This window comes from Somniosus microcephalus, chromosome 4 (genome assembly GCF_052327205.1).
Source record: "Somniosus microcephalus isolate GS21.2 chromosome 4, FLI_Smic_1.0, whole genome shotgun sequence".
In the NCBI taxonomy this organism is placed as follows: Eukaryota; Metazoa; Chordata; class Chondrichthyes; order Squaliformes; family Somniosidae; genus Somniosus; species Somniosus microcephalus.
The window spans coordinates 333,935,268-333,958,145 of NC_140990.1; the positions used below are offsets into that span (position 1 = coordinate 333,935,268).

A 22,878-nucleotide genomic window follows, 5' to 3' on the forward strand; every position below is an offset into this window, starting at 1 on the left:
ACATTACAGGAAAGATGTGATTGCACTAGAGATGGTATAGAGGAGATTCACGAGGATGTTGCCAGGACTAGAGAATTTTAGCTATAAGGAAAGATTGGCTAGGCTGGGGTTGTTTTCTTTGGAACAGAGGAGGCTGAGGGGAGACTTAATTGAGGTTTATAAAATTGAGGGGCTGAGATAGAGTGGATAGGAAGGACCTATTTCCCTTAGCAGAGAGGTCAATAACCAGGGGGCATGTCTTTAAAGTCTTTGGTAGAAGGATTAGAGGGGAGTTGAGGAGAATTTTTTTCACCCAGAGGGTGGTGGGGGTCTGGAACCCACTGCCTGAAAGGGTGGTAGAGACAGAGACCCTCATCACATTCAAAAAGTGCCGTAACCTTGAGCTACGGATCAAGAGCTGGAAAGTGGGATTAGGCTGGAGAGCTCTTTTTCGGCTGGCGTGGACACGATGGGCCGAATGTCGTCCTCCTGTGCTGTAAACATCTCTGATTTTGTACACACTCGCTCCATCCCATTCGAAAGCCATGTTGTGATCTGGGAGAGACGAAAAAGCGGATTTAAAAAATAAAACCAGGCCGATTTGGGGGGGGGAAAAATTCTGGGAAGTTCCTCCCTCTAACTCCCTTAGGCGATCGAAACAAGTGCAGGAGATCACTCTGGCCCTGATTAATATCATGCAGTACCTACATTTAGTACAAGGTGACACAAGATTTCTGACTAGGAGGTCCCAGAGGAGCGGGGATCTGCGAATCAGTCGTCAGATTTCTGTTTTTCGTTCCATAGAATCTAGAAGGAGGCCATTCCGCCCATCATGCCTGTGCCAGCTCTTTGAAAGAGCTGTCCAATTAGCCCCACTCCCTTGCTTTTTTTTCCCCATAGCCCTGCCAATTTCTCCTTTTGAAAATTATTCTTGTATTTGCTTCCACCACCCTTTCAGGCAGTGCATTCCAGGTCTCCACATTTCTTCATTTGCAGCACATGCTTTCTGTCGCTGTACACCAGTAAAACACGTTTTCTGTAATGACAGCACTGCTTTCCTTTACATCGCTGATGCTGTCTTTTGCAAGTTGGGGCAGGGGGGATCCCTGTGAGTGTGTCAACATTTGCGTGGGGGTCCCCCAAAAGAGAGTGTGAATAACCGCATTTACACAGTGAAGGTGTAGTGATCTGAAGATTTCATAATTCATTGTGTGTGTGAAGGGGAGGTTAATGTTTAACTATTCTAGTGTTGCAAGATGAGGTATTGGCAGACAGTAAAACTGTCGCTGACCTTTTTTCTTTATTCGTTCGTGGGATGTGGGCGTCGCTGGCAAAGACCAGCGTTTATTGCCCATCCCTAGTTGCCCTTGAGAAGGTGGTGGTGAGCCGCCGCCTTGAACTGCTGCAGTTCGTGTGCTGTGTTTCTTGTAGCGGTTTGTTACAACTGAGTGACTGGCTAGGCCATTTCAGAGGGCAGTTAAGAGTCAACCACATTGCTGTGGGTCTGGAGTCACATATAGGCCAGACCGCGTAAGGACGGCAGATTTCCTTCCCTAAAGGACATTAGTGAACCAGATGGGTTTTCACGTTAATCCGATAGTTTCATGGTCACCATTACTGATGCTAGCTTTTTATTTCAGATTTATTTTATTTACTTACACCAATATGTGGAGGTTATATATACTTCAGGGAGGCCTTGGACACTTGCTGAATGGTGGGTTGAGGAAATCGCTGGCAGATAGCCCCTAATGTAAATTGGATGTGTGTTTTTGTGAGGGTTATTTCTTTTAAGGCTTTTTTCGACATTATTAGCAATGCTTAAATTCTGTGGGCTCTGCCTTGAACTGAATGGAGCTCCCCATGTGCAACTGTGTAATAACATTTTCTCCCCCCATAAACCTGATTTTGGATTGCTGTAAATATTATCCCGCTACACTAACATTAGCTGTTAAACAGTGCCGTCTCCAAGAATGCTTCTGACTGCTCCTATTCTGGTATTTTTTACAGCCAATCCTTTCAACAGAAACTTGGAAGCAGGGTAGGTGAATGCTTTACTGAATTCAAACTAATGGACAACTGAGATCCATTGACGTGGTAGAATCTATTGAGAAGGTTTAGTTGATTGCTTATACAGACCATGTGGCGAGCCTGCAAGTCATTTTGAGTATAGCTTATACATATATATATATATATATGTGGAGGTGTTCATTACATATGTGTGGGCCTCAACAATGAGTGTTGATGAGCTATTCAACTCGGGTGGTGGGGGGGGTGCATCACACCGGAGGCTGATTCTGTGATGATCTGACAATGCACACATACATAATACGCACACGTTGGCACTTATAGCACGGGTTGTGAATGCTAAGTTTTTCATTTTTAACCCGGGCCACCAAAGCCAATTGTAGTGCTCTTACTTGGTTCCACTAGCTCAAGAACAAGTTGCATTTATATTGAGCCTTTATTGTAGTAAAACATCCCAAGACTCTTCACAGGAGCGATTATCAAACAAAATTTGACACCGAGCCATATAAGGAGATAGTAGGACAGTTGGCCAAAAGCTTGGTCAAAGAGGTAGGTTTTAAGGAGCGTCTCAAAGGAGGAGAGAGAGGTAGAGGTGGAGAGACTTAGGGTGGGAATTCCAGAGCTTAGGGCCTAGGCAGCTGATGTCAAAATGTTTTTTTTCATTCGTTCATGGGATGTGGGCGTCGCTGGCAAGGGCAGCATTTATTGCCCGTCCTTAGTTGCTCTTGAGAAGATGGTGGTGGTGAGCCGCCGCCTTGAACCGCTGCAGTCCATGTGGTGAAGGTGCTCCCACACGGTGGTGGAGCGATTAAAATCGGGGATGCGCAAGAGGCCAGAATTGGAGGAGCGCAGAGGACCCCGGAGGGTTGTGGGGCTGAAGGAGATTACAGAGATAAGGGAGGAGCGAGGCCATGGAGGGATTTGAAAACAAGGATGAGAATTTTGAAATCGAGGCGTTGCCGGACCGGAAACTAATGTAGGTCAGCGAGCACAGGGGGTGATGGGTGAACGGGACTTGATGCGAGCTCGGAAATTGGCAGCAGAGTTTTGGATGAGCTGGAATTTATGTCGGGTGGAAGATGGGCCAGCCAGGAGTGCGTTGGAATAGTTAACAGGTAACAAAGGCATGGATGAGGGTTTCAGCAGCGGATGAGCTGAGGCAGGGGCGGAGCGGGCGGTGTAAGCGGTCTTGGTGATGGAGCGGCTAAGTACAGACTGAAATCAGACCTGGGACTCTCCTGGTGCGTATGACTCTGCCGCTCACTAAATAAACTCGCTGAACTGTCAAGAGAACGCTGGCTGCTCCGCGGTTTCTTTTGAAGCATTAAAAATTCAGCTATTGTTTGAGGGAAAGGACTTCACTTGACTGCCTGTGAGTTCATATTATTTCAAAGTGTTCTACGTAACGTGTCACATGGGACTGTTGGTTTCCACTCCTTGTATTTCTCATTAAACTCTTCGTGACTTAAAGGGGCCGCCTTCTCCTCCTTGTATTCTCAATCCAGCTCTGCTCTCCTCCTGCCCATAGGGTGCTCACTGGGGCCTGATTGAAATTGCAGCAGACCCTATAAAGTACATGATGTTTAAAAAGGAGGATTAATGTTACTCATAATGCTATGGTGCCACCAAACCAAGGCATTGCGTCTATTTGAAGCTCTGGCAAGGCTTCATGCACCACCCTTTATCTAGACAACTGTGGCCCTTTTAAAATGCAACTTTGTTCTAGCTTGCCTGTGGAGGAGTGTAAACCTCTCTCCCTGGTGAAGGCAATTTGTTCTCATTTATCAGTAATGTTGTGGTTGTTCCTCCTGCTCAGTGCAGCACAGCATGCCGTTACAGGGAGTGCAGGGTCTAGCCGCGCTCTTTAATGGACTCCCTTCCCGAGCTGACTGAACACAGATTGATGGGGATGTGAACCGCGGGACGCTGTCTGGATGTGCAGCTCCGAGAGGAGCTTAACCTCCAGCGAACGGCCTCTCCTAAAGCCTTGTGCTTGGAGTGAGGTCCTCTCTGGGGCAGACTTCCAACCTTGCCACCACTCCGTCTCCTTGTGACCATTAACTTTGTAAGTAAGCAATACAAAGTCGGAGTATCTATCTATCTATCTATATGTAGATCAGGATATCTCCCCACTGCCCCCTCTCTCCCGAAGGGCCTTGCTCCTCTTGGGTTGCCGTTCCTCAAGTAATGCCTGACCTTTACCATTAGCCACATGTGAAGCTGAATAGTGAGTGTCGGCAGGCTGTTTATCCAGGGAGGACGGTACGGATATCCCAAAGGCTGATCCTTTCTTCACTTGATGTCTGTACACAGGCACTTCTCACCAGCAGTGATCACAAGTGGCAAATTTTTAAAAATACTGTAAACTTTCAAAGATTTATTTTTAGTCTTTCAAACTAGGACAGGGAGGGGAGGGGGGCACGGCGGCCCTGTATGCAGGGGTGGTCAATGTTCCCTGTGGGCTGCGCGATGTTCTGCGCAGCCTGTTTCTTTCAATGCGCGGTCCCTTTAAATTTCAGCGTAAAAGCTTGTGAGCGGCCTGCGCGGGACCTTGCAGATTACTGCGCGGCCGTGCACGCTCGTAGCTTAGCGGGAACATTGGTGGTGGTAGGACCGTGCAGCCAGTGCAATGTCATGGGGCTCCGAGCCACTCGAGGCCCCTAGCGGATCCAGGAAGCAGGATTTGGCATCTTTGTCTAGTAAAATATAGGGGCCCCAAACCGAATCTTTTCAAGGGATGCCCCACAAGGCAAAGGCTACCCTTGCCTGTATGGTATTGCCATTGTAAGCTGTCCTTGCATTACTGGGCATCATTTGTGAAGACTGCATTAGTCATAGTTTCTGTTGCCTTAATTTAGTGAAATGTTTGGTGTTAGGCAATTAGAATCGCTTCAAAAAAAAAAACAGCCAGTTTTGGTGCAGAATATTCTAAGAAGCTTAAGTCAAAATTAAAATATTATTTCGCCACTTGTTTTTTTAAAATTGAGATCATTAACTTTTTCTTTTTTTTTTTTAAACCAGTTCTCACATTAACATGGCAAGCCAGAAACCCGCTTTCCAGGTATGTGCCCTTTATCGTTCTGTGTACAGTGTGTCTGGCCCCTTGGTCCACCCGTGGTCCGCCTTCTCCAGGCCTGTCTTCTTGTTGGTCCTGACAACAACTGTATCCCAGTGGGGGTGGAATTTAAATGCTTTCTTGAATGCCCTGAAGCGATCGATAGTGGAAACCTAAAGAGATGCAGAGCAGCTCTGTGTCTGGTTATGCTTAATTGACGAAAATGTGACTCTCAGTTTTGGTATTCCGTATAAGTGACAATCACACTTCGTTCATAAAAATCATACAGTGCAGAAGGAGGCCATTCGGCCCAATGTGCCTGTGCCGGCTCTTGGAAAATGCTGTCCAATTACTCCCACTCCCCCAACTCTTTCCCCATAGCAGTGCAATCTATTTTTCTTTTCAAGTATATATCCAATTCCCTCTTGAAAGTTGCTATTAAGTTCATAGCTCCGATTCCACTCACGGGCAAAGCTAAATGACCACTGCTGACGCTGCTTGACACTGGATCTACTATTTTATTCTGACGATTAGGGGGCCGGAGAGCTCAATTCGCTGGAACAACCAGCAGTGCGGTTTCGACACAGCTACCCTGTGTTGTCCTTCCTTGGCAGTGACACAGTGACATCGGGCCTGCGCCGGTATTCAATTAGATCGTGGCTGCTCTGCACCCCCAACTTCATTTTCCCGCCTTTGCCCTGAAAATGACCCTCAAACAATATCCCCACGCAGCAGATCGATTTAGCGTTTATCTCATTGCTTTGTCTTGGTCGCTGATGGTGCAGAATGACTGCCATGTTTGCCTACAAAAAGCAAAAGTTCTTTCTCTTTATAAAAAAAAAAGTGAATTGTTGAAGCATTTTGTGATGTCGCAATGTGGTGGGACACTATAAATGTAAGCATAACTTAGACGAAATCTGTGGAAAAGGTTGAACTTTGAACAGATAACATCGGATGGGGTGAATTGTACTATTTTCGTATCCAACATGTAAGTGTCTGCAGTTTGATCATCTATTGTATGTGGTCAGCAAAGTGCAACCTCCCTTCACACAACTGTTTATTTCCTGTCTCTCTCAAGCCCGCGATGATGAGGTCTGTTGTCCCTGTCGTGGCGTCATTACCCAGTGCCCCTGTACCAATTGAAATAGAGAATCTCCCCCGAAGCCCAGGCCCCAACCAATCCGAGAAGAGGAGGTAAGGAATGATGACCTTTAACATTCAATAACCAAAATAACGTCAACGCATGATTGTGAAATCGTCGGAACAATTCTAACTACGCTGGCACAGTACAAACTTGCTGAATGCTTTAGAGTCGAAGATTCCTGTCTTTAAATAAATGCTTGTGGCATATTGGAAATTCAAAAAGTCAAATATGATATTCCATCTTGGTGAATGTCTTCCCCTGTTGGCTGAGAGTTAACCCAAACAGCGAGTGCGGTGGTCTGTAGAGCTGCTTCCGCTATTTATTCCCTCAAAGGCCTTTATCTACCTTTTCATTGGCCTGAAACATTATTAATGGGGCTTTGTTAGCTGGAATATCTGGCGTGCAAGCCACAAATTTGTTTTATGGCGATGCCGGTGGATTTCCAAGATCCCTGCACGTTTAACTTGTATTTAAATTTCAAAAAATGAACCTTTCCAGAAGTGTAGTGTTTTTTGGGAACCATTTTTCATGAAAATTGCATATTTTGGAACAATTCAAACTGTGGTAATTGTAAACCTGAGCACTCTGCAGTCTCGGCTACAGAGAAATTGTGCTTTTCAAATTGGATGTTATGCCTTTTAATGGAAAATGAACTCCACTTCCTAAAGTTGTCTTTATTGTACTTGAACTTTTTGTGACCAAACATAATAGTAATGTTTGGATGAAATATGCCACAGTGAGGTGAGGTCTTTGTTTTACAAAGGAAACTCTTTTTGGGTAACATGTACCAGACCTGTCCAAACGCAGATATGGGCTGAATCAGAAATTGTCCCCTACCACCAGGACCTAAGACCGGAAAAGTCCTCCTTTGCAGGGCCAGCCTGGAAGTTCGACCTGCGTAAAATTCAGATGGGTAGCGTAACTCTGCTCTTGATTTAATTATTAACGGTAACAACAATAACCGTGCATTTATATGCATTCTTAAGCATTAAGAGAAAAACCCTCGTGGCACTTTCACAGAGGTGTAAAGAAGATGGACCCTGACCCAACGATTTGGAGGTGTGACCAAAAACAAGCACCAGTTAACGTGGAGCCTCAACGTTACAAACTCCGCTTGTGTGGAAGCTCCACTAATGTCAATGGAAGAGCTCACATCTGGGAAAGATGAGCCCCCTGATGAGAGCGACCGTGTTAATGTCCGTGAGTTGGCGATAATGAGGTTCCACTGCCCCCCACAGCCTTTCGGTTTCCTAGTCCCGTTTGCTGCACAGGTCTGGCCGTGGTACCAGTTGAGCAGTTTTTAAAAAGTAAGTGTTCCAAGTGGGCTCTGCTAACGGTGTTCTGTGCCCGGCAGCCACTCGAAGCGCTGAAGGCCTTCATTTCTGTTTGTTTGCGTGCTGCTCTGTTTACTGCTGTCTGCAGCTCCAGATCAAAATGATTGAATCAACTGGCTTCTTTTGAATTTTTGTCTCGTCTCTGATCTGTTCAGTCTCTGGATTCCGTGTGCTCAAGGTGGCGGAACTCCAGTGCTTGATGTAGTGCGGGACCGTTGAACGCGGTTGCCCCTTCCAGTGGTGGGTGATGGTTTTTCCTCTTTGTTCTGACTGCTGGGGGGTGTGATCTGGCTGTGACTTGGGGATGGGGCTGGCCATAATCGAATGAATCATCTGCTGGTTCCCTTGACGGATCATTTTCTGCATGCTTTACTTTCTGCTCATGATGAGAGAGAGAGAGAAAACGCTCACTCTTTTTGCAAATCCTCTGATTTTAACTTTCCTGGCTGTATGTGACGTCGTGTGAGATTTCTCTCTCAAGTCGATAAGAATTAGGAGCAGCAGTAGGCCATACGGCCCCTCGAGCCTAATCAGCCATTCAGTAAGATCATGGCCGAACTTTTACATCAGCTCCACTTTCCCGCCTTATCCCCATATCCCTTCATTCCCTTAGTGCCCGAGAATCTATCGCTCTTAGTCTTGAATATGCTCAATGACTAAGCATCCACAGCCCTCTGGGGAAGAGAATTCCAAAGACACTCTTCACTCTGAAGAAAATTCTTTGCATCTCAGTCCTAAATGGCCGACTGCTTAATTCTGAGACTCTGACCCCTGGTTCTAGACTCCCCAGCCAGGGGAAACAGCCTCTCTGCATCTACCCTGTCGAGCCCTGTAAGAATTTTATACCTTTCAATGAGATCACCTCTAATTCTTCTAAACTCCAGAGAATATAGGCCCATTACACTCCATCTCTCCTCATAGGACAACCCCCTCATTCCAGGAATCAATCTGACACGCACACATGACCTGTGTTCTAGTTTGAATAGGAAGAGCTGAGAGAATTCGGGCTCTGTTTTAGCTGTACGCAATTCCCTGCCTCCTTGTATTTAACTTTATAATTATATAAACCTCAATTTTTCGCGAGTGTGTGTTTATAACTGCTTAACCCGAGCATCAGAATCATTCTGACAGGACCCATGTAACATGCTTGAACCCCCCCCCCCCCCCAAACTTGGGTTTGAATAGCATTTTAAGTTATTACATAAACTTGAAATATCTGCTGTGCCAATAATGGCAACTTCACCTCCTTGGTCCAGTCAACGAGCCCACTTGATTGGCTGCCTTGCACCAGGATTCAATGCTGCATATTTCACCTCCCTCCCTCTTAAATCTCCAAGAACCTTCCGGCACGTTCTGTAAGAATTCAGCTTGACTCGTAGATTTAAAAAAGAATGAAACCAAGCACCTGATCAGCAGAAAGCGAAGAAACTTTTGAGAAGTACTTATGTACTACTTTTATGTACCTGAAGAGGACTAATTTGCAGGGTTATGGGGGGGAGAAACTGTGGGGGGGTGGGGGACTAAGAGCCGGCACAGGCGTGATGGGCCAAATGGCCGCCTCCTGTGCTGCAAGATTCTACGATACTAAGAGGATGGGGAAGAGTGACTTGGGACAGTTTGCAGCCAGTGATTTGGTAGAATTGCTGTAGGTTTTATTGCAGTGTGATACCAGTTTGCTGTGAGCGGTTCTGGTGACTTTTTGGTTGGGCCACTGTTATGAAAACATTTCAACTTTATCAGTAAAATATGTGGTTGAGAGCAAATTGAAGTCTATCCTTCATAGTTTGGATTTTAGAAAAATTACAAGCAGTGATAGAGGAGGAAAATGCAGGTTTAACTTGTGAAGACGATTCATACCTAAAGACACTGCCCCTGTTGACTGGATTCATGGTTTGACTGGAATAGAATTAAACTTTTAAGAGGCCATGGTAAACTACAAACGGGAGGTCCATCAAGTTCATTCCCTCCAATTGCCATGTACAACTTGTCCATTCGTGCATTTGACCCAACCCACTCGATCTCGTAATCAAATACAGGCAAAGCTCCAGAAGGATAAAGCTCTGAAATCTGTCTTCGATTGGGGTGATCGAGCAAAACCACAAAATATTAATCCAGCCTTGCAACCCATGCTTCAAACTCTGACCAGTTGTCCTGCACAGGTGACAGGTCCATGGCCCCATTCCTCAGGAATCTGGCAGAAAGCTGTTTGTACTGCAAACTCTGTCATGTAATCCTTGTGATTGTGATACATGGTCCAACACTCCACTTTCCACTGCCATTGACCGAGCTACCAAATCACAGGAAGTGATTTCAGGAACATCGAACACCCACTGATTCCTCTCCGAGACTGTCGAAAGCGGCACTCTCCCACTCAGAAGCTAACTGCAGTAAGGGTATGACGTGGCTTCGAATGAGAAAAGGCCATTCAGACCATCAAGTGCACTCTCTCCACAGATAATGGTACACCTGTCTCAATCATGTCTCCCCATCCTAAACCATCAGTCCGGTTAACAAGGCAATGCCTAGTTTATATTCCTACCACTCCTCTTCCCTCAAACAAAATGAAACCAGAAATATTCTACTTTTTAAAAGTCTCTATACTGTCTTACTACCCCCATGTAAACCAAACGGATATTAATATCTCTGCAACTAATGCATGCCGTCACTATTGTAGAGAATTTAAAAAAGGGACAGTAATTCCATCTTGGGAGTTGAGATGTTCAAACACAGTTGAACCTTTATTCTAGTGGCTTATGATGACTTCTAATCCCAGTGATAGTATTCTATGTCCCCTTAGCTCTCTCGCTGCTATTGATTATTGAGTAGGTAGTATTTAACCAATTGGCTAATATTATCCTGAACCTTCTACTGACGATGGCCATCGCAAATACTTGTATTTAGTAAGAGTTATTGGCAAGCCCAGTGATTTATTAAAATAAAATAAACATTCCCAGGTCAATTCCTTTTATCTCTTCCGTGGAGATTGTATCCCGTTATAAGGAAGTGCTTCCTCTGCTCAGAGATGTATTTGGAAGGAGTGAGTGAGATGCTTTCAAGCAGGTGATGAAGCCCTGTTGCTAACATTGCATGTCGACGCTGCTCTGCTCTGAATTAATAACTGCATGAAGACAAAATGGCCTTTTTGCTCCTTGGCAACACTGAAGACTGACTGGCAGAGTTGGAGCCGTAGCTTTTTAAAGTCAAGTGAGATGAGCTTTCCTCCTAAGTGATTGTAAGGAAAATCGTATAATTATGCCTGGTTATCATCCTGAGCTCTCTGAATGTTATGTGTGTCTCACACTGTCCACTATGCATTGTTCATTTTAGACTGTCATCACTGTCCTTCAATAATCCTGCACTTGATCTTTATATTTTCTTCCACATACTCATTTTTTAAAGCATTGATATCTCTTGCATTATAGCCGTGTGGAGTGTACACAATGCATCATTCTGCTGTCCATATAGTTTATTTATACTTGACAAAGTTCTGCAGATCCCAAGACATACACAGACTAATGGGACATGAACAACAAAAAACTGCAGATGCTGGAAACCTGATTTGGAAAAAAAGAAACACTTACATTTCTATAGTGCCTTTCAGGACATCCCAAAGCGCTTTGCAGTCAGTGAAGTATTTTTGGAGTGTCGTCACTGTTGTAATGTAGGAAACACGGCAGCCAATTTGCGCACAGCAAGCTCCCACAAACAGTAATGTGATGATGACCAAATACAGGAAACTTTGTGCTATCCGGCACCCACGGGACCGAGCTGCTGCCGTTGCCTCAAAACTTCCGTACTCTCCAGAGTTATTGTTGAGAGATACGGAGATTCTTATATCTCCATATTTGACAACAAACACTGTTGCTTAGCAACAGCTTCTAAACACTCGGGTGTGGCCCTAAAGCTCTGTAGCTGAAGCTGTTGCTATAGCTACAGACCTTGCACAGCTTGACTGTTCAAAAAAAACAAACAAGAAAAGAATAAAAAACAGCTGCTGATTTTTGCCGGTGGCTCCAGATTGCCGGATAGCTCACCTCCGGATAGCACAAAGTTTCCTGTAATCTGTTTGTGATGTTGATTGAGGGATAAATATTGGCCAAAAAGAATACTGATGTGCTAGCTCATATGTCTCTCAGGTCATTTGAAGTGTTCTTCCTGGACTATCAAATAAGCTGGTACTATAGTAACATCACCAGGTTTCATCTTGCATTTCTGTGAGAGTGCTACCACTGAGTCAGTGGCTCTTCAATAATGTAAAAACACCTGAAATCTGTTTGACTGTGCTCATTGAGTCAAATCTGCTGTGCATGATCCAATTTAATTTTTGGGGGGAATTTCCAGGCAAATAATCAGATTCAGTTGAACAAATAGTTTGTCCACGTTGACTTTCTTTTGGGACGAGGCCTCTCTGGCCTTAAAAAAAAATAAAAATAAAAATAAAATAAAAGGCTTGCATTTATACAGCGCCTTTCACGACCACCGGACTCCCAAAGTGCTTCACAGCCACATGAAGTACTTTTTTGAAGTGTAGTCACTGTGGTAATGCAGGAAACACGGCAGCCAATTTGCGCACAGCAAACTCCCACAAACAGCAATGTGATAATGACCAGATAATCTGTTTTTAGTGATGTTGATTGAGGGATAAATATTGGCCAGGACACTGGGGATAACACCCCTGCTTTTCTTTGAAATAGTGCCATGGGATCTTTTACGTCCACCTGAGCGAGCAGACGGAGCCTCGGTTTAGCGTCTCATCCAAAAGACGGCACCTCCAACAGTGCAGCACTCCCTCAGTACTGCACTGGAGTGTCAGCCTAGATTTTTGTGCTCAAGTCTCTAGAGTGAGACTTGAACCCACGACCTACTGACTCGGGCGAGGGTGCTACCCACTGAGCCACATAACCGCCAGCAACATTACACCATGGTCAGCCAGCAAGAGGTGCTGTTGCAGTGTGCTGGTCTGCATACATTTCCTTGTCGTCTCCTCCCCTTCACCCCGCCCACAGTGGCCGAAGATAGAATAAAGTTTACGACACTTTGCTTGGATGCAGCACTTCCATCTAGTGGCTGAAACATGAGGTTGTCAAACTCTGAGTTAGTGATGGGGAAGGCCTGAGATTTGAATATGAATGTTAAGGAGTTGGGCCCTTCTGCAGGAGTTGGGCTGCCGTGATGGAGTTAAATAGTGCCATGAGTAAACTAAAAATGAAAATGATATACAGGTTGACTATCCCTTATCCGAAAACCTTGGGACCAGCTGTGTTTCGGTTTTCAGAAATTTTTGGATTTCAGAAGGTATTATTTCAGACTGGGAAACTCTGAACATTAAATTAATTTGGTAATTAGTATTTATATTTAATATAAATTTTAAAAGTTCAGGCTACCTCTTGCGACTGTTCCGTGTCTCATTCCCCTTCCTGCTTCTCTGAATTCCTTAGTGGGGGTCTGGGGCTCGACTGCCGCCGCCAGTTGTGGGAAAGCTGGATATCGGCTGACTCCTATGCTAAGCTGGCCCACAAGTCAGGTCCGGGGGGTGGGGGGAAAGAAAGAATATCGGACGGGCCGCTGCAGCTATCGGATGGGCCGCTGTATTGTTGGGTTCACTCTCCCGGTACCTCCTTCACACTGCCCGGCTCGGCCTGCAATCTCCTACCCAGGAGGGAACTCTGTGACCCTCTGCCCTGCTCACAGGGAAAGGCAGAGCTCCCTCGGTCACACTTAACATCGAGAGCCAAGGCCGGCGTGTCGACAATCTGCAGGAATTCTTGTTCTGGGCCCCGGCGGACCACTCCTGTCATGTTTTGCGCCACTCGGGTCATGTCGTGCGCACGACTTACGCTGAACGAAAAAACTTTCGGTTTCAGAGGTTTTCGGTTTTCGGAAGTTCGGATAAAGGATAGTCTACCTGTACACAATATAACCACAGCAACTAGCATTTATATCGCACCATTAACGTCATAAAACAGCCCGAGGCGCTTCAGAGAAAAAAATTGACACCGAGCCAAAGAAGGAGACATTAGGACAGGTGACCGAAAACTTGGTCAAAGTAGTAGGTTTGGAGGAGGGAGAGGTGCAGAGGTTTAGGGAGTGAATTCCAGACCTACTAAAACAGTCCTTTTAAAAATAGTCTTCAAGGACATGTTCTATTTTATAATCACAGAAAATGCTGGAAACACTCAGCAGGTCAAGCAGCATCTGTGGAGAGAGAAACAGAGTTAACGTTTCAGGTTGATGACCTTTTGTCAGAACGAAGGGTCACCGACCTGAAACGTTAACTCTGTTTCTCTCTCCACAGGTGCTGCCTGACCTGCTGAGTATTTCCAGCATCTTCTGCCTTTATTTCAGATTTCCAGCATCCGCAGTATTTTGCTTCTCTATTTTATAATATTTGCCATTTGAAGTGTACAGAATGTCAATTCGTTAAGCATTTGCTGTATGACCTTTGCATTGAGAAATTTCAAATGAAAGTCCATGCTCCAGTAATGGTCTTTGAAGCTGGTAAAGGAGACCTCGCTGCTTTAAATCTTTCCTTTCTCTTGCATCCTTCCCACCACACCTCTCTCGTGCTTCTTCCTGCCTGGTTGTGTTCTCATTTTCATCCAAGTCTGCCCATTGCTAACCACTAACTCTGCCCCATGGTCCAGGCTCCCCTGTGCTGATGACTCCCAACGCGCTGGACGTGCATGGAACTCGCAGGCCGCGGACAGAAACTACACTGAGTTTGTCTATGAGCATAACCTGAAGAATGCGGCAGTGCAGTAAAAAACAATTGTCCGCCTTTGTAATCTCAGCTCAAGGAAAGGACGCTTTGAGTTGTCTCTCCTCAGTGATAAGTATGCGATGACTGCAAGCTGGGGGGAGAGGAGCTGCTGACTGTTCAGTAATATGCAAGGTGCCTTGAATGGGGGTGAGGTGGGGAAGAGTGATGTTCGCTGAAATCTCTCGGTGATGTACTATCTAAAAGAATGCTGCGTGCATTTTTCTTGTCAATTTACTTTCAAACCAGGTGATCGGGAAGTAACTGGCTTTGTCGGAATAAAATGTCCATTAATAATGCCCCTCCCCTCCCCCTGAACCTAGGACTTGGTTTTGAGAATAACTTCCCTCCGAAATGAATTGTATCCAGCGACCAAACGTCTTCACGTTCCCTCCCTTTTTGCACCTTGTGCCCCCAGGGCTAGACTCCCCAATAACAGCTTTTTTTTTTGAAGAAACAAAAACGATCAGGGTTTCTTTATCCTAAATGTTCACACTTGCATCGAGATTACTAATTGGGGGGCGGGGGGGGGGGGGGAATTGAACGTGTCCTATCTCTGGTTGTTGAGCAGATGAGATATGCAGAGGGCAAAGTAATAAAATGATCAATGGCTCCATATTATTCCTGAGTTGATGTCCCTTTAACTGTATACATTATTTGTTAAATTTGTAATTTGGCAGCCCAACATTTGGCAGTGTGTATGTGCCCCTTTTTCTCACCCCCCCCCCCCCCCCCCCCCACCCCATGTCAGGAATTGTCATTAGAATGTCTCGAGTATTTTTATTTTCTTTAAAAGAAATGTTTTTGACGCTTGAATGCAGGGGATTGCGACTTTAACACTTTTTTTCAGTGAAACGGTAAACCAGAGCAGGAATGCTGCTATTTTTATTTTTGCCATCGGAGGCTTTGTTTGATTGACTTTAAGGGATGTCGAATGGTGAGGCTGCATCTCGTGTGCAGCGGTATCCACAGGACTGCCCGCTTCGAATGAGAGGCTGGCTGCTCGCCACCTCCCTGTTCATTTGGACCCGAAGCCCTTTGTGCAGCGATACAATATTGGCTGTGACGGTGCTTTTTATCTTTGTCAATGGGAATTGAGGGGTTCGGAGGGCGAAGAAAAATGTTGCCGTGGTGTATTTATACAGGAGTTGGGTGATGCACATATTGGAGTGCCATATAATCCAGGATCATATTAACTGTGCCTAATAATTACAGCTCAAATGTCGTTATTGATCCCGTTTTGCTCTTATTGACGTCTTTTTCAAGGTTTTTGGAATTATAAATCAATACTGTTTTCCCTTGTTTCATTCTGTTTCTAATATCGAGTCATATCAGTGTTGATGGGATTGTTTCACATCTATAAAGTGTGTTTTACAACCATATTCAGTTACTGTACTGTGTTTCTTCATCTGAAAAATATCTTTAGAGCCGGGGAATTTAAGCTTTTTTTGGACAGCCTTTTACCAATAATTTGTATTTATTTCAAGAATACTGATTCGAACAGTTCTGGTTTAAGACTTATCCCTCCATGAGGCAACAGCACTAAAAGCCACCTTCCCAAAACCCCAGGGCCTGAAAATTTCAACCAGCACGAACCAACAAATAAGAGACGTTAATTGAAGATTGAGCCGAGTTGTCTGGGCTTTGGGTGTCGGATTGCCAGTGACTTGGAGCTGCCCGTTGCACTTGGGCCGCAGGTTAGACACCCCTGCATTAGTGCACTCGAATTTTGTAGGAAAAGCCCATTCGATACCTCAAGCCTGTTGCTGTTTGACTGATCTGAACCCAGCCCTTCTCACTCGGTCACTCAGTCTCCTCTCGCCAGAAACGAATCTACTTGTCGCTCGAACACACTTACAATTTCTGCTTCAACACCCTTCTCTGGTAGCATTTTTCCACAGATGTGTTCGTTTTTGGGTGAGAAAGGTTCCCTGTTTATCCCCAACTTTAATTGTTATTTCAGCTGAGTTTTCAGCAGTGATGTTCCTAACCTTATTCCTACATTACAGCAGTGACTACACTTGAGTGTTTCATTGGCTGTAAAGCTCTTTGGGACGTGCTGAGGTCATGAAAGACATATTGAGGCAGAAATTCCGTTCCCTACGGGTGGGTACGCGCTGTGTACTCGCCCGTAGGGCCAAGGGAAATGCCGGTTTTAGGCATGCGCTGGAAACCGGCATTTCCGATCTGTCAAGAAAACTCTTGACAGATCCTCTGGCTGCCCTGGAGCAGGGCCTCTGCGGGGGGAGTGTTCCGTTTTTCGGAGACCCTCCGCCTGCAGAAAACACTTACAATTCTTGTGCCTGGTAAAAGTAGGCACAGGGTCTGCTTTTACCAGGATAAGAGTTGAACAAAGTAAAAAAAAAAAAAAAAAAAATTTTTTTTAAATGTTTCCGCTGATTATCATTTAAAAATACTTTAAAGAAAGTATTATTTTTAGCCCTGTTAAAAACTTTAATTTTTTTTTCAAAAAATAAAATGTTTGTTTAAAATACTTAATTTATGTAATTTAAAGTTATTTTAAAAATGTGATTTAAAAAAAAATGTATTTAAAGTTTTACTATGTTTTTGGGGGTGATCTCCATTCATATATTTGACAGGTCTTCCTGTCAAGTGTATGAAGGGAGATTCCCTTCTGTGATTGGCTCCCCATGGCCCACGTGATCCCAGGGACGCTGCGAACCGCCTGCGCCTCTGGGATACGTGGGCCCTGCGCACTGGGAGTTTGGAGAGGCCCAGCAACGGAACTCTGCGCCTCCCAGGAGCCCTCCGGTCTAGGCGGAGATTTTTCCAGATCGTAGCCCTCTGCCCGCGGGGGAGGACTGCGAACGGAATTTCTGGGCCGATGTAAATGCAAGTCTTTCCAGTATGCAGCATTCTCCAGATTGTTGGCTCTATAATAAGGTGTAATAATCTAGTTCCACATTCTATGCAAGGAGGGACAGCAAATAGAGCTTCCTTCTTGACTTGCATCTAGCCTCTCCCACCAGCCCATAGCTTTACTGGTGCATCCTACACTTGTATATGTGGCCGAGGAACAACATGCTCTTAATCTCAACAGAAAATGCTGGAAATACTCAACAGAGCAGGTCAGGTCAGGCAGCATCTATAGAGAGAGAAACGGAGTTAAATTTTCGGGCCGATGACCCTGCATCAGAACTGGGAAATGTTGGAGATGTAAGCAAGTGTCGGGGCAGGGAGAGGAGGGGAGGAAAGAAGGTCTGTGATGGGATGGAAGGGAACCAGAAAGCAATGCAGATGAACAAGGTGAAAGAGACAAACGGAAATCCCGTTGGAGCGAAGAGCAGAACTTCTTCAAGATGGGCATTCCTAGAAGTGAAGTGGCTCCTAATCTCGGCTCTCGTACAGTATGGGCGGTGATCTCTGCGTATATAGATGGTATCACACAAGTAAACACGAGGCAACTTCTATTTGAAAGCTCTGACGGAAAGGCAGCACGTTGAGAATTAACAGTACAAGTGACACCCGTTTAAGAGATTCCGTATATTCACACACCCGCACCTCGGAGCTGTTTCAGTAATGATAAATGATGCAGGCTATCTTCCCCCGAGAGAAACCATTGTAGAGCGGAGCCCGTCCTCCCTGCTGAGAGCACAGGAAGAGGTTGTGTAGCCCCCCCCCCCCCCCCCCCCCCGTCAAGCCTATGCTGGTGGTAGTTCCATATCCGAGCTATTTACTTTAATTCCCTCACCCTGCTTTTTTTGTAACTATACTGTTTAATAGTTTATCTGCAAGCGTTTATCTAATTCCCTCTTTAAATGTCACGATTGACTCTGCTTCACAAGCAGTTACTTGTGCATTCAACTAATCAAGCAGCAAGAGCCCTTTCACGACTGGTGCCCAGTGAACTCTGCTGGACAGTCGTGTACAAAAAGACTCTAATTTATACAGCGCCTTTCACAAACTCCAGTCCTCCCAAAGCGCTTTACAGCCAATGAAGTACTTTTGAAGTGTAGTGGACTGTTGTAATGTAGGACAGGGGTTCCCAACCTTTTTGCTTCTGAGGCCCCCCTCCCTCCTGTTATAAAAATTTCATGGACCCCCTTTAACACGAGACAAATATTTTTTCTGCATAAAAATTGTGGGGGTTGGGTGGGGGGTGGTGGCAGTTGTCCCACAGTGGGCGAGGCGGGGGTGTCGTGGCAGTTGTCCCACAGTGGGCAAGGCGGGGGTGGTGGCAGTTGTCCCACAGTGGGCGAGGCGGGGGTGTCGTGGCAGTTGTCCCACAGTGGGCGAGGCGGGGGTGTCGTGGCAGTTGTCCCACAGTGGGCGAGGCGGGGGTGGTGGCAGTTGTCCCACAGTGGGCGAGGCGGGGGTGTCGTGGCAGTTGTCCCACAGTGGGCGAGGCGGGGGTGGTGGCAGTTGTCCCACAGTGGGTGAGGCGGGGGTGTCGTGGCAGTTGTCCCACAGTGGGCGAGGCGGGAGTGTCGTGGCAGTTGTCCCACAGTGGGCGAGGCGGGAGTGTCGTGGCAGTTGTCCCACAGTGGGCGAGGCGGGAGTGTCGTGGCAGTTGTCCCACAGTGGGCGAGGCGGGAGTGTCGTGGCAGTTGTCCCACAGTGGGCGAGGCGGGAGTGTCGTGGCAGTTGTCCCACAGTGGGCGAGGCGGGAGTGTCGTGGCAGTTGTCCCACAGTGGGCGAGGCGGGAGTGTCGTGGCAGTTGTCCCACAGTGGGCGAGGCAGGAGTGTCGTGGCGGTTGTCCCACAGTGGGCGAGGCGGGAGTGTCGTGGCGGTTGTCCCACAGTGGGCGAGGCGGGAGTGTCGTGGCGGTTGTCCCACAGTGGGCGAGGCGGGAGTGTCGTGGCGGTTGTCCCACAGTGGGCGAGGCGGGAGTGTCGTGGCAGCTGTCCCACAGTGAGTGAGGCGGGGGTGTCTTGGCAGTTGTCCCACAGTGGGTGAGGCGGGGGTGTCGGTTTTGAGTTCCAGTCACGCATTCAGTTACTGGGCTTTAATGACAACGGAAGGTTCTGGGCCCGGCACCTTTGGACAGGCCAAGGAGTGGTTGCGCTGCCGAGCGGAGCCTCCCGGTAACGGTTTCAGGGGATTACCAAGCCGGGGCCTGGGACCCGGACTAGGTCACCAACGCCCAGCCCAATGAAGCCAGTTAGCTTCCCCGGGGCAGCCAGGGACCCTCGCACCCCCGCCAAGCCTGCACTGTTTTCCACCCCCCACCCGCAGACCCAGCCTGCATCTACCCGACGCCGTCCCGTAGGCCGCTGAGCTGCTCTGTCCCCGTCCGACTGCAACCTCCCCTGCGATCGGTCGGGTCCCTCAACCCGACCAAGGGCACGACCCAGCCGCGGACTTCACCAGATAGGCCCCGCCCTGAGAAACCGGCCATTCTCTGGCGGACCCCTTGGAACCTTCTCGCGGACCGCCGGTTGAGGCTCCCTGATGTAGGAGATTACAACATGGACATCAAGTGAGGACAAGATTGGGTTTACCAATAATACTATTCCACCCCCTCCAAACAGCGATTGAATTGTCTCTGACACACACAGTCCAAGGTCACACACGAAGAATGGCCACTTGGACAAGGTGATGGTGGCCTGCCACCTTCTATAGAGTCAGCAAAGATCAACCGCTGTAGGGGGAAGCACAGGGAATGAATGGATTCTGATAATACTACTCATTTGTTTGTAGGATACTATGCAGTTTCAGTGCTGTGTATGCTATAAATAGGGCGCACAGAGAAACAGTGGTTTGTGTGCCTTTTGAGTTATTGCGTCTGTAATTGAATACATTTTTCAGAGATTTTTTTCAAGGAATTTCATTTCATTGAATATATGCAGGAAAAGCCCCCCCCCCCCCCCCCCCGCCCTTCCTTTGCTGTACCAGGAGGTGAGAGGCCCTTGTATACGCATCCCACTCCCTCCGACTGATTGAAAAACCAGACCCAAATATCTATCATAAGATTGTGCGAGTGAGCTATTTTTGGGGAAGTATATGACTGTAAAGTGCAGCAATTTTCCTCTGCTTAAAATATGTATTCGGGTCATCCATCTGTTAAAAATGCTCTAGGACTTTGCAGTCCGTTCATATTAATCAGTTCAGTGGCGCGCCTGCAGAGAAACCACGCAAAACCCCACTGGTACAATCTCCCAATATCAACATTACATTAAGAAGCTGTTTGACGGGCGTCTTCTTGCGGTTAGAATTTGGTGCTTTCACCATTGCGGCCAAGGTTCCCTTTCTGTTCACTGAATTTTATTTTAAAAAGGGTTTGAACAGATATTCTTGTGAAAAAAGATTAACATTTTTATTTTTCCCAGTCCCCCAGTTGAAAGCGTTTCAAATAATTCTGGCTGTTCTTTCATTTTTCCACTCATTTTATGCGTTAAGTGTTGTGCTGTTCCAGCCAAACTAGAACTTTTATAAATAGTCAGGAGGACCTGGGCAGCAGTGATTTGTGATTACAGGAAACTCTCTTTTATCCGGCACCGACGGGACCAGCGTGGTGCCGGCTGATCAAAAAGTCCGGATTACAGAGAGGTATACTTACCAAGGTACGAGAGCCCCGTACATGGCCACAGGTGCAGGAACCCCGGTTACATGGCCGCAGATCCAGGAGTCCCTGTTGCACGGCCACAGGTGCAGGAGCCCCGGTTACACGGCCACAGATCCAAGAATGCTGGTTACACGGCCACTAATATAAAGTAAAACTTACCTGAACCTACTCCTGAATTTTGCCGGTTAAGAGAGAGTTTCCTGTGTGTATATATATATCTGAGGCTGAACAGACCCTGCAACACCTAAGAACCATCTCGCCTTGTGGACAGATGCATCATCGCACTGCTGACCGTTGATGGATCCTCAGTTTCTCACCTTTTGGAGCAATGTACTTCCAAGGCCGCCAAGGGCCTGTTGAGCTGCAAGGTTTGCAAGCGCGACTAGTTCCCTAATAAACACATGCCCCATGTTTGTGTGACGAATGATCAGCCGCAACCTCAGAGAAAATAGTGGAGCTAGCTGGAAAAATACCCTACAAACGTTGGACTTTTGAAACAAACCACAGCAAGCTGGTCAGCATCTGAAAGACAAAGGGCAGGTTAACACTTTGGCTGTGATCCTTCATCAGAAACATAGAAAAATAGGAGCAGGAGTAGGCCCTTCAAGCCTGCTCCGCCATTCAATATGATCATGGCTGATCCACTACCTCAATACCATATTGCCGCTCTCTATAAATGCGAGGTTATCCACTTCAGTGGCAAAAACAGGAAGACAGATTATTATCTGAACGGCAATAGATTGGGAAAAGGGGAAGTGCAACGAGACCTGGGTGTCCTTGTGCACCAGTCGCTGCAGGCGGTTAAGAAGGCAAATGGTATGTTGGCCTTCATAGCGAGAGGATTCGAGTACAAGAACAAGGATGTCTTGCTGCAGTTGTACAGGGCCTTGGTGAGACCACACCTTGAGTATCGTGTGCAGTTTTGGTCGCCTTATCTGAGGAAGGATGTTCTTGCCATGGAGGGAGTGCAGCGAAGATTCACCAGACTGATACCTGGGATTGCAGGAATGACGTATGAAGAGAGATTGGGTCGATTAGGCTTATATTCACTGGAGTTTAGAAGAATGAGAGGGGATCTCATTGAAACTTATAAAATTCTAACAGGACTAGACAGACTAGATGCAGGAAGGATGTTCCCGATGGCCAGGGAGTCCAGAACCAGGGGTCACAGTCTAAGGATAAGGGGTAAGCCATTTAGGACTGAGATGAGGAGGAATTTCTTCACCCAGAGAATGGTGAACCTGTGGAATTCTCTACCACAGAAGGCAGTGGAGGCCAATTCATTAAATATATTCAAGAAGGAGTTAGATATATTTCTTAAGGCTAAAGGGATCAAGGGATATGGGGAGAAAGCAGGGACAGGGTACTGAATTTAGATGATCAGCCATGATCTCATTAAATGGCTGAACAGGCTCGAGGGGCCGAATGGCCTACTCCTGCTCCTATCTTCTACGTTTCTATGTTTCCCCATACCCCTTGATGCCTTTTTTCAGGACTGGTGCATTCCCATCCCCCTCCCTGCTTTCTGAAGGGACCATTGCCTCTGTGACATTTTCGTACAGTCTTCCTCCACCCACCCACTACCAGCTGCTCGGGCCAGTTCTGAAAGGGCCCCATCCGAAAAGTCAGCCAGCCTTTTCCCTTTCCGGCGCTGATCATCGATTGTGCACAGTTTCTGTCTTTGTTGCAGCGAGGTTAGAATATCCTTTTTCCAACAGGATCATCCATCCTTGACAATCTTTACCAAACCCTGTGGCCATGAGACTGTTGACAGTTTAAAAGAATAGTAGCAAATCTTGTCCTGTTTAAAATGTAGTTATATTTAGAGGTTTAAAAAAAATTATCTATAAAGATGCAGTTAAAAAATGTTGCCTTCTGGTACTAAATCTGTAGCAATCTCCGAGTATTGAAGGCTTTATTCATGTGCTTTCTATCATATGATTTCTGCTCTCGAGCATTGATAATCACAAAAGCTATTTTAAAAATTAATGGAAAATGGGTTAAAGTGACTGCTAAGAGGCAGAACTATGGCAGTAAGGTCCCCGATAACACTTTA

General features: G+C 46.4%; 1 protein-coding gene across 1 annotated transcript in view; it reads left to right on the top strand.

The window, feature by feature from the left end:
- Positions 1-22,878, top strand: part of epb41l5 (erythrocyte membrane protein band 4.1 like 5) — a 218,616-nt gene that overhangs the window by 141,284 nt on the left and 54,454 nt on the right. The window contains 3 exon segments of the mRNA XM_085986877.1: positions 1,987-2,017; positions 5,026-5,065; positions 6,138-6,253. Of these exon segments, the coding sequence (XP_085843003.1) occupies positions 1,987-2,017; positions 5,026-5,065; positions 6,138-6,253 (187 nt within the window).